General features: G+C 43.0%; 1 protein-coding gene across 2 annotated transcripts in view; it reads right to left on the reverse strand.

Moving 5' to 3' along the window:
• Positions 1-1,218: 1,218 nt before the first annotated feature.
• mpp7a (MAGUK p55 scaffold protein 7a) overlaps positions 1,219-12,303 on the reverse strand; it is a 114,712-nt gene continuing 103,627 nt past the window's right edge. The window contains exons 17-20 of one of the 2 annotated variants that reach the window (XM_072378194.1): positions 10,102-10,195; positions 8,104-8,212; positions 6,996-7,139; positions 1,219-1,521 (exon numbers count right to left, since the gene is read on the reverse strand). In XM_072378194.1, coding sequence (XP_072234295.1) covers positions 1,342-1,521; positions 6,996-7,139; positions 8,104-8,212; positions 10,102-10,195 — 527 coding nt within the window. In that variant the 3' untranslated portion in view covers positions 1,219-1,341. The remainder of the gene's footprint in view (positions 1,522-6,995; positions 7,140-8,103; positions 8,213-10,101; positions 10,196-12,303) is intronic. The other variant, XM_072378195.1, reaches the window with a different exon arrangement.

Consider the following 12,303-nt stretch of genomic DNA (forward strand, 5'->3'; position numbering starts at 1 on the left):
GACCAAAGACGGAAGTATCTCCATGATAAAAGCTTTAAAATAATTTAAAATAAAATGAAAAATAAAAACACAAAGCAGGAGAAAGTTAGACGGGATGACTTCTATTTTTTACTGCTCATAATGTCAAGAGTGATTACTTAAGTTGAAAATCCTGGAGGTGTGCTATAGAGCCGCTACAGGCAGCCTTGCTGAAGCCACTCTCCCCTCTTATAAAACACATTGCTGAACACTTTCTTCTTCCAGACAGCCAAGAGAGTCCAGTTCTGGGACTGTAAATGGCAAAGTTGTTGTGCTGGGCACCTTCTGTGAAGGGGTGGCTTTTCAAAGTGTTCCCAAATGAAATATACGACACCTAAATAAAACAACTCTGTATGTGCTCTGGAGGGGGACACCGGGTTGGGGCAACTAAATTAAATCACTTCAATGAAAGAGATCAGGTTGCCCTCAAAGTCCAGATTTGGATATAAAATGTTTCCAAAAAACTAGTGGAACACATTTAAAAATATATTATTTTCTTTAAAATAAAATAACTCTTATTGCCCTTATTGAGAGTGTACCTGGCAGTGTTGTATTTTGATTAATGGTCATGGAAGCATTTTTAAACAAGAATAAAAAATGGCAGAAGTCACGTATGTTCTTTTCTCCCCGTTTTTCCCTCAAAGTCAGGGTTCTTTTACAGATGTAAGTTATCCACCAAGACGGAAAACATCGGTCCCTTTGGTTTCTACAGGTCTGATGTCTCAAAACACTAAAGATGAAGTCCTGGTTGATTATGACGGTAGAATCGCTGGTGCTATGACTCGTGGCCATGGTAGCGTGACCCAGACTGAACCCCAGATCAATGTTCAGAGCTCTGCACGTAGGCTTTTAGCAGCAAAGCTGTCGAGCCCGGTCAGACCTGAGTGTCTACATCCAGATCGCAGCTGAGGTCCAAATCCAACCCGAACCTAAGCATAAACCTATTTTCAGCCTGTTCAGATATGGTGAAACAGCAGCTTACAGAGTCTAGTTTTATTGGCAAACAGACGTTTTTAGCGTTTTTACACAACAAGCCACGTATATCTGTCCTCACATTCATTAAAACAGCACATTTTAGTCTACACAGTGTTTTCTGTTTTTATCTATGCAGTGCTTTCTCTACCATATATGTACTCAAGCCCAAAACCACTTAGGGTCATGTGCCATTCAGTGTGCTGCCCAAGAACCCCCCTCCCCCCCCCCCCCCCCTCTTATACCCAGCACTAGCCACAGTAGAGATATAAGAAAATATAATAATACTAAGAAAAACTCAAATCTTTGTTGAAGCCCTTCACTTTCCCTCTTTTACAGTCAGTGTGGGTCTCAGGAGTGTGTCCAGCTGACTGGAATCCAGTGAGTTTCCGTTTCCACCATCTTTAGTGCCAAATGCAACTCGCTGAAGGCCGACGAGAGGTCATCGTTGACTATGACCTTCTCAAACAGATGGCCGTACTGACTTTCTATCATCTGGGCAGTGCTCACCATCTCCTGAAAGTCCTCCTCCTGAAGAGTGTGAGAGAGCGAAGGGGAGAGACAAAGAAAGTGGAGGTGAAAAACAGTAAATATGAAAATCTGTTCGTTGCAGTCAGGTTTTAAATATACTGTACACACAAATTACATGGCTTTGATTGTGCAAATAAACATAAAGTGGCCTGTGCAAAGCCTGTTATAACCTCCCTGAGACATGGTATCCACATATGAGACCTGGCAGTAGGAGAATGTGCTTAAACCTCAAGGAATTTTCATTATTCCCTCTGCTGAATACACAAGGTTATCCAATTCAGAAAACAAAACAAAATATAGCTCAAAATAAGCCGAGCACCAAACATGACCCTATTTTACAAAAAGACAGAGGCGAAAAGCACTCATTTTTGTCAATCTGCATTTTGTGTTGATATGGAAATGACAGCTTGTGGACAACGCTCAGCTCAGGCAGTGTGAAACGGCTGACTGAATCTACTGGAGAAAAATGCCAATAGGTCTGGTTTGAGGTCTGCTGAAGTTTTTCTCACGGGCAGAAGTCTGGACACGATGATCAGGTAGTTTGGGATTTGCCTAAACAAGAAGCTCCAAAGGTCCTGAATCTAACTTGTAACACAGCTTTGACTTCAAAAACCAGTTAACCTTTGACTTGACCTCAAGCCCAAAGATGAAAAAATAAACGATTGATAAAGTCTGAGCTTCAGTATAGCACGCTGTTGGGTTGTGTCTCAGGATAGAAGAAGCCTTCATATTTAGGGATATGCTCCACAAACTGTGACTCACAACTGTCTGAAGTAACGATGCAGCGCCATATGAGGTTTCAATGAAACACCGAAATCCACCTGAGATTCCACTGAGTTTGGAACTTCAGACCACTTGAGCTCAGCTTTAGATCTGACCACAACCTATAAGCTGAGATGAGATGTACCAACCAGGACTGAAAACTTTTAATGACATTAAAAATGCTGAAAGGTAAGTAAAAGCCAAGTTTTTCCTCACTAATGGCCACAGGAACCTCAGTCCTCGTAATATGTTTCTTAAAACTGCTCTCCACCACGAAACACTGGAAACAACATCACCAAACCACAACTATGGAAGTTAAAACAAAACATAAGTGCAACAGTGAACGCAACAGTATATTAATGACAAACAGAGAAGTCACATGAGGCTTTGTGCTTTCCAGAAAGAAACCACTAATGGCCCGAGCAGTCAGCAGTTAGCCGGTGCTGCCGCTCATGGCTCTGCACAGAAGATGGTCGTCACAGTGATGCAACTTGGTCAGAGTGGATGGAAAAGAATTCTATTTCTGTTCAGAACCTCAGGTAGTGGTGGCCCGTCCATAAAAGTCTACAATATATTATCAGTCAACAGTCCACCGGTTCACTTAACATCCCTATATTATCCATGAGAATAGTAATCATAATAATAATAATAAAAAAAACAATACCGAGTGGTATTAAGTATCACAACCGCTACCCAAATGTCTTTACAAACTTAGAGTTCATTGTTGGGGTTTAATACAGGTGTATTAAAGTACTAGCAACATCCCTAAAGGGGGGAAATGTTTTATTGTACAACCTCAAATAAGAAAAAGACACCTATCCAAACATTTCTGCAGATCAATCTATTATAACACCTATTATATCCATCATAACTCACAACAGTTTGAAATCATTTCAGAATGTGGGAGAGCTGTCTCTGAGGAGAAGCCCTTTCACTGAGAACCAGAGATTTGGGGAACATGTGGTGTCAGGTATAAGCCAGACATTCATGAACAAATCAAGCATGTTTCACAGGAAAAGCGCATCCATTGTTTACTAATCGAGCAGATGGAACGTTTTCCAAGTCTTCGAGTGTGAAGATGAAAACAACACGCTTACTGTGAGGAACAGCAAAAAAACATATTTTTAGCAGTCCAGGAGTAAATATTGCTCTCTGCATTCATAGAGCGTTCCTAAAGAGCCCAGGTATCTCTCTCCGGTGGTCCCTCTGAGGCTTCCTGGCGTCACATGTGTGGGCTCTGGCTGATCCTGCCCTCAGTGCAGCAGCAGGGCTAACGTGGCTGCACTGATTTAGCCTTCTGTTTTTACTCAGAACAGCCAGCTTTAGATTTCTGGACCGATATGGTTTTATAGGGAACCACCATGCCAAACAGACAATTATAAACGGACACAGATGCACATTCATGCTCCGAAACACACACACACTCACCCAGTACGCTCTCTCTCTCTGACACAAACATGCAGGATCAGGCTGAGCGTGCATGCAACGTGCACGCACATAAACACCGTCTCCAGCAACTTTCAAACTGCTAAACGCTTCACTTTTTAGAGACGCTTCTTCAAGCCAGGAGTTACTTCAGAATGTTTCTGGTGGTTTTCCGCTTCATAATGGATTAGCTGCGGAGCTAAATATAAGCACTCACTTGCTGTGACAGTCAGCAAAAGCCCTGTCTGCTGTTTCTGCCCAGATGTCTGGCATGGATCAACCTTACGTACACCAACTGATGCCATTCTCATGCTCTATTGTTTCGAGTGATGTTTTATCAGTTTTTGCACTGGAGAATGACAGAGGGAAGACATTAGACCATGTCTCGGGGAGCAATCTGTTCCTCCGCAGTGCTGTTGTCTGCATCGAAGCTGCCACAGGACTTCCCTTGCTGGCTCATGAGTGGCTGATGACCACTGCGCCCAGTGCCAGGAAGGCAACCCCTGTGACGGATCCTTAATGAGCCCAGGATACTACATGCGATGTGTTTTCGTGTCCAAGAGTGTGTCTGTCTCGAGCGAGGGCTTTCCAGGTAAAAAAAAACTAAACTAAAAGATTTCACAGCAGGAAGCTGCTTCGGGCTGAAAGATACAGTGAGAGTCAGGAACTGAAAGAAGAAAATAAGAAGGAAAATTTTGGATGAAATGAAAGAGAGATGAGACTAAGAAAGTCAAGATGGCAGATGGAAAACTGGGGGAGTGGGAGGAAGTGGATATTCCTCGGCATCTCCTGATTTGAGCTGATCACTCTCCTAAGTAGGCAGTTTGAGCTGGAGCCACGTGGGGAGTGCAAAACACAAGGGGAAAACACCTGGGACCTATTCATCACCGCTGCAATTATATCGCTGATTTCTACATGAAATGATGTAGCGTCTTTTGCCTGTTTAAGTACTTGCTTCCAGCACAGATAAAAGGCCATTCTGATTGCACAATATGAGGCTTTGATTGACGATTGATGTTTCTCAGCTCAAACTGAAACTCAAGCAGGGCTGGAGTAGAACCAGTTTTCAGTCCAATACCAGGCCACTCCTTTCCAGTGTGGAGCAAATTTACTTCTGTCTGTTCTGTCATTTTTACTGTTGAAACTTTATCACTTATTTATTATCGACTCAGTTGAGAACGTGCCCTTAATTATTTTCTCATTATCGGCAGACATCAAGGTTTTCCTTTCCTTCGGAAACAAAAACTTCTAAGTTTCCCTGATTTAATGACTTTTCAGGAGTTTCACTGACGATTCCAGACAGTGAGTGAACTCGTGGTTTAACAACATTGATCATCATTAATAGAATACTGCAGTGCAGAACACTGAGTTTATAATAAGAAATAAATGTGTCAAACTGCTATAATGTATATTTACCATGTATTGTTTAAAGTGGCATCCCAACTGTCATCTCAGATTCCTCTCAAAGGCCCAAAAAGCATTTCATGAGGGTGTGTGTTACTGCACGTGTGGATCGTGCTTTGAATGGCTTAAGACGCCGTTTCATCTTCCCTCCTCCGCTAAGGACATTCTGCCTCTTCTCAAACTGCTTTCTATCACTACGTCAACAGAGCCGGAGTCACAACAAGCAGAAAAATTTTTATTTTTTATTTTGTAACTTTACAGTGTGTCTTTTGTTGTAAAATCTGACAAGTGAGGGAAATTCACCTTGTGGGACGGTAAAACCTTTCAGCACTTCAGTGGCAGCATGCGTCAGCCCCAGGTATCATCTTTTAAAACCATCACACAGCACATCCTCAGCAGGACATCTGCTTTATTGTTCTAATAAAACACATCTGTCCTCTAATTAAAAAAGTCAGAAACCAAAAAGGTTCTTTTTTCCCCCCACTCAGATTGAATTTAATCGAATCTTGGATTATGCGTTACATTATGATCATCAGACTGTTTTGCTTGCTTCTATAGAAAGTTTCTCCTCTAATTGTCACAAACAATAGGGTTTAAGTCTGTCTGCTGTGTGGAAACAATGACACTACTGTGTTTCAGGTTCTAGCATTTAAGCAGACCCGTATCTGTCCAGGAGAAATGCAGCTGGCTGGGGATCGAGTTCGTCTGAGACTACTCACCCAACAACAGCTTCCCTTTCAAAGTCCATCCTACCTTATATGTGGCGACTTACTCAGTTTACAGGACGTGATAATAATTAATAGGAGGACAGCAATCGATTGTTAGCATTTCATTTGTCTCTCACAACTACTGTTATCAGCTGCTTTCAACTTCAAGCTGCTGTTCCAAGCTGCTTCAGCAGGTATTTTTCCATCGTGTTGGGGCCAGAGACTCGGACCAACATCTGCAGGGATTGCTAAGATAGGCTGACATCTACCCCACTCTGAAAGTCCATTGTGCTCAAAATACAGTTTGTTGTCACTCACACTGCTGCTGCTATTTTAACTCACAATGACACAGATGGAGTAATATAGTGTGAAATAATTTGAATTGTTATTACTCGGAATAAATCTATTATGAATGATATGCCTCACTGCCTGTGTTTGGGGTCATCGGCTCTGTACAAACACAATGTTTACTCATGTGGTGGAAAAAACGTGATCTTAAACAAGTAGAAGGAAGTGTTTGAAAATTGCAACAGAAATGGGGATTATCGTTATGAAATTATTCTGAAAGTATGTGTTCTCGAGAACAAGAAGCTGTGTATCTCAACTATAAATACCACTCCAGCTTTACCAAGAGTTACACTTTGTCTGGCATCTACAGTCCCTCCTTTGCACCCCATCGCCTCCTTTCCAGTTCCAGACTGCCGTCAATCAGTCTTCGTGTCTTTGGCAGCCTCCCGCTCCGCTCACTGGGATGTCAGCTTTATGTTGTCAAAGGTGAGTGAGACACGCAAAGGGGTAAGACTGCCCTGGGCCTGACGGTGCTGTGAAAACCATCATCCACCCCAACGCTGAACTTTCTCTCCTCCCACACCCATCAACTTCCCAGCACACCGGCTAATTGGTTTCACGTGTGTCCCCGCTGGGCCAGGATAAAGGTGTGTAAAGAATGAGCTCATCCCTCGCATGCAGACTGTACACAGATAGTGTTTCTGTTGTTGTGCTGCTGATCTGTAATGTGTTTTTTTACAGTGTGACATCTCAGCTACACCCTTCAGGTTAACCCATTCTTGCACGCATTGAGGTCATATCCCTTTTTACTACATGTAGACCTGCAGCTCCCTGTTGTTACGGGAGTGAGTGATTAAACATTCTACACAGGGATTCTTGGTCTCTTACCGTAAATGCCCTGGCAGATCCCTTGTCATCTTTGCCCGATATGATTTGGGCGTTCTTTCTGGTTTCCCTCAATCTGTCGATCGTCGGAGGCTTCACAAACACAACAAAAGGTTTGAACTCGGCTGTCCGCAGATGCTTTAAGGTCTGAGAGAAGGAGGGAGATTTATTATCTTATTTCTTCTCTTAGGAAGACAAAGAATGCCAAGTACATCATTTTAGTTTGAGAGCACTGCCAAATGGTTGCATGGCAGAGATAGTTATAGGACCTAGGAAAAAAGAATCTCCATATAAAACGGATTCCTAATTCATGCAAAACCCTTATACAATTTATGAATCTTAGACTGTGGGGGATAGACTTCTGTCCACATATGCCTGCATCTATTGTCCCGTCTCTCTTGGGACAAACCTAAAGCATAAAATAGCTGCAGTGGTCTGAGCCTCCAGAGGTCAGTGTTGGAGTCAGAGATGTTCTTGTACTGGCACCGCAATCAGGGTTTCTAGTGTCTTATAAGTGGGTCCAAGCCTACTGCCAAAAGAGTTAATAAAACCCAAAGATGTGGAGGCAGAAGAATCATTAAGAAGTGTTGACCATGACTTTTATCAGTCGCCCGTAAATGAGCTGAGGAGCAATAACATGCTGTAACATAGCCACTGATCTGATCCACGGCTCCAGGCGTGTGATTCCTTCGGCTTTAACTGGTCAAATTGGTTTGGTTTGAAACCCTGCCGGGCTAATGGGTCTAATGGCAGATTTTCACTTTTCTATCATTATTCACTAAACAAAAATAAACTCGTGGGTCGAACACTTGTTTGATGACGACCACGCTCACAGGTTTGTCAGGGCCCGGGTTCGAGCTGACCATCTGTGGAGGGTCTGGACCCGAGACACATGAGCCAAAAAGGAAGTCTTCAAATGCAGGAAATTAGCTGCAATTTGTCCTTGAAAATAACACCTTCGCAAAGCTGCTTCAGTAACTTGGGAAAACGGCAAAGGCCTCTGGGAAAGCCGATGAAGAGGGAGATGGAGGTACCACAGCACTAAAAAATACAGGGAGGTGAGGGATAGCAGGAAATAATGGGATGCAGATGAAGGGTTTGTGTCACTCACATGAGGCTGGACATCCAGCAGGCAAACTTTGTTCTTGGAGATGATGGAGCGTATCGAGTCCAGGCTTGTCCCGTAGTAATTCCCTTTGTACTCACCATACTCAATGAACCTGAGATGACAAAAGGGGTGATAAGTGGGTAGCTGAGCTCTCTCTTCTTTTGAAATGCTTTTCCAGAATTTACATAAATTGAATGCAATTGGCTTCTTATGGGAGAAATATTAAAATCTTTGTGCTAATCTGGTCTACTGTTTTCAGCACGCACCTGAGATATGTCCTTTATAGGCCGAGTCAGTTTATTTTTTTATATATACACACCGGCACATAAGCTCTTATGCCAGTGATTCAATCAGTACCACCTGTTTCGTCCAGTGAGACCACAAAGTAAATACCAAAACCCATCCTGCTTTAATCCAAAAGGATTTCAGCTCGGCAAGCAACCGGTTTGGGTACAAGCAAAGAAACACTTTTCCACCAAATAATCTTCTCCCTGTCACACAAAGCCACTACCAGAGCATTTTAGGCTGGAAACAAGTAAGAGAAGAAAAAAAAAAGAGAGAAGAGAGTAACAACGTGGAAAGAATGTGAAACTAATGGAACGGCGTGGTATGCTCAGTCTGCTCATGACGAGGGTCAGACAGAATGACTGCCTCTGTGTGACTGATGCCATGTAAAAAGAAAGTTTTATGGTAATTGCCCATGTAAGAAAGTTTTACTCAGCTTTTTTTCTAATTCTTTCTTAAAGGGAGGTTTAAGTCTCAAACAAACCTCATATACAGTTATGGGAAATTCATTTAAAAGCTTACAGTAGCTGGTGTTCAAAAAAAAAAAAAAAACACAAGGAAAGGTATATAGATTATAGTGACGCATGCCAGCACAGGGTTAGCTATATTGAGAGAATGGATATTTGCCATATTTACAAGAAACAGGGCTTCCCTTGGGAAAACTGTTCAAGCTGAGCACATGTTGTTGTGGCCTCTTATTTCTGTGCTGAGAGCATTGTTTCTGCTGCGTGCAATGAGGCATAACGCAAACAAGTTCATCTCACTCCTCCTCCTCTGTGCTGCCTTGTAATTTCAGTGTGGAGTGTACCATGCATCCACCCCACATCACAGCTCTGTCACTCACCCCTCCGACTCCCTGAAAAACATTGCATGCCTTGACCTACACCGCAACATGGCCAAAATATACAGCCCCCCCCCCCCCCCGTTCTCTGCAAGCTCTGACACTCTATATGCACTCACCAGCACATGCTTCCCTGTCATATGTACTGTATGTGTGTTTGCGTGCATGAATGTTTTGAATATGCACCCTACAGTGCGTCTCTTAGCCTTTCCTCCAGCTCGTGTGAGACCAGCAGAAAGGCATCAATCATTCTTATGACGATTACAACTTCCATTTCAATTTGTTGGCCACAAATGTCAAGGCGGGCCGTGGTGTGGCTGGAATCAGAGAGTGACCAAGTAAAGGAGGAAGTAGACTGGAGACCTTGGGGCCACTGTCTGGAGATCTGTTACCAGCAAAGGGCCCGGGCCTGTCATCACCAGCTCACACTCAGTTACAGAGACACACAGACGACAGCGGGAGCTCATGTTTGAACTGCGGAAGCAAGCGTTGGACTTTCAGGCTGCCGCTGCTCTCTCTGCTACACTCTGCCTCCAGTGGTTTAGAGAGCAAACAGAGTGGGACTGTTGTTTTTATTATGATGTAGACTCACATTTCACATGATTAAATCACAGGCTCTTGTTAGACATTGACAGATGATGATGTGATATCTGATTGAAATACTTGGTGCCATTACTGGTCCTAATTATTACCAACAAGATACTGGCACTGACCAAAAAAAAAATAAAAATCACTAGTTGCATCTTCTCTGTTGTAACCATTTGTGCTTTCTGTGTTTCTTTGTCTTCCAGTGTCTTATTTATGGAAGTATTTGTGGAATTTATGGCACTTCTTCAATGAACTGTTTTGATTGCATCTGTAACAGGTTTGCCTACTTGTTGTTATGGATGTCTGTCTCGAAGAGATGTTTGGAGATGAAACGGTACTCCACACCTTCAGTCTCATGGTTTTTCTTGGCCCGGCTGGTGTCTGAGAAAGAGAGGGAACAAAGACAAAGAGAGAGAGGGAGTGATTACCTCAAACCCAGACTGTCTGACTCACTGCTGGGAGAGAAAGTGTTCTGAGCAGAGCCACATTCTAACAACCCTGGAAGTCTGCAAAACGGCATTAGTGCCATGCCAGCTCTTGTATATATTATTGTGTAATTGCTCAATAAAATACACAACCTATGTTTCTGCAGCAGCACACTTAAAATACTTAAATGACATAAAGCGGAGGTTTACTGTCGCTTATTAAATTTGTCTCTTGAAACATTGCTGCTGGCCACCAGTGTTAGCGGCTGGAAAGTGATTGAATTTGGGAGCTCTAATTAAGATCAGGTCTCTGCGTTTATTTGGCCATACACTATAAATCCTCGCTGTAAAACAGGCAGTGGGGGCGGCACGTGGAGGGAACGTGAGAGGACAGCCCTGCTGGATTCGAAAGGGTCAGGAGGCCGACTCACACTCATGCTCCTTTCCGGAGGTCAGAGGGGAGAGGTTCGCACCCGTCAGACACTCCAACCTGCTCCAAAACAAACTATTAAACTTTTATCACCTGCAGTCACAACTGCCAAGTTCTGCTTTACTCTCGACTGAGCTTCTCATTTTTCTCCAGCATATTGTGGGTGTTGCATTGATGCTGTGCCCCAGTCGAGGCCTTGTGCTTTTCCTTTGAATAGTTCAGACTAATCAGTGTTCATGAACAACCAGTAGTGTGATTTATAAACACGAAGGGGAGATAAATCCAACTGTTGCAGAGAAGACGTTGAGGAAGATCAATGACTTCATGTCATCGGTCTCAGACAAAAGCAGAGGGCCAAAACAGACTTGTCATATGTTAACAGATACATATGCCTCCCATTCAGAAATGTTTAAGACCCAATTCCAAACAGTCTCTCATCAGTCAAGACCAACACCATCCACCGTGCATTATTTTAGCATCTGCTTTGTGGCACAGGAAATAATTACAATGCGACAAAAGAATGTGAAACCCGTTCAATTGCAAATCGTGGAAAAATATCTCCAAACTTGGATTGGAATCACAATGTTTCACCCCCACTCCCAACTCTAATGGCTTACTGCAACACTCCTAGTGTTTCTTAGACGGCTGGTTTACATTTTACAGTGACAACCGGAGAGAAGGGAGAAAAAAGTGAAACCAGGGCCACAAGCTGGTGGTCTCCCGAGTTCCAGTTTTCAAATTAACAAAATGGGGGTAACGCTTTAATCTGAAACAACACTAAGTGTTGAACACATCCATGTGTCCACTGGCAGAAATCAAAGATTTAAAAAAAAAAAGAGGGAGAGAGACGGAATACTTTCGGAGTCTCTTTCTTCAATGGACCTGTGCCATACGTTGTCTATATGTGTCTGAATCAGACAGGCTTTATTAAAGAACACCATCACAGGTCACATTTGAGAACAATTAACAGGCTTTGTGGGGAAAAAAAGGCCTCACCAATGAGATTTTAATACCAGGGACATTTTAAGTGTCAGTCTTTGACTGGGATACATCCATTATGTGACACTGCATGTAACAAACAAAGCAATTAATATGAGAAGTCTCCATATTTCCTTCAAACTAATGCTGCAGTTTTTTTTATAAGCCCCAGATGGTAACTGTGCGATTAATAGTGCCTTTGCCCTGCTTAAATGTGAAAACCAAGAAGATTTATTTGTCCCCCAATGCTGGCTTTGGGACATCTCGGAGCTACAAAAATCTACTGCAGCAAAGCTGGATGGTGTTGAGAATTATGGCACGCTGTTGTTGGGTCCTTAAAAGGAAAAAAAAAGGGAGGAGGCACTAGAGGAAAGTGACAAAAAAAGACAGAAAAAAAGTGAATAAATAAGCTGAGAAAAGGGGGAGAGTGGGTAGCTTGGTGCCAGCTCATGAAGCAGTGGAATGGCATGTCTTCAAGAGGCAGAAAAACAGTTTCCTCCATTATTTGGAGCTTGTCAAGCATACTGTGAAAAGCTGACAATTACACAGGAGGAGAACCAACTACCTCGGCCTTGACAGGACCAGCCGTGTTGCCTAAGAGCTGCCTGGGTGTTGTGCCAGACATCTCCCCCTACATGTGTGTGTTTAGGTCTCAG

This window comes from Leuresthes tenuis, unplaced genomic scaffold (assembly GCF_036924035.1).
Source record: "Leuresthes tenuis unplaced genomic scaffold, fLeuTen1.0.hap1 SCAF_24, whole genome shotgun sequence".
In the NCBI taxonomy this organism is placed as follows: Eukaryota; Metazoa; Chordata; class Actinopteri; order Atheriniformes; family Atherinopsidae; genus Leuresthes; species Leuresthes tenuis.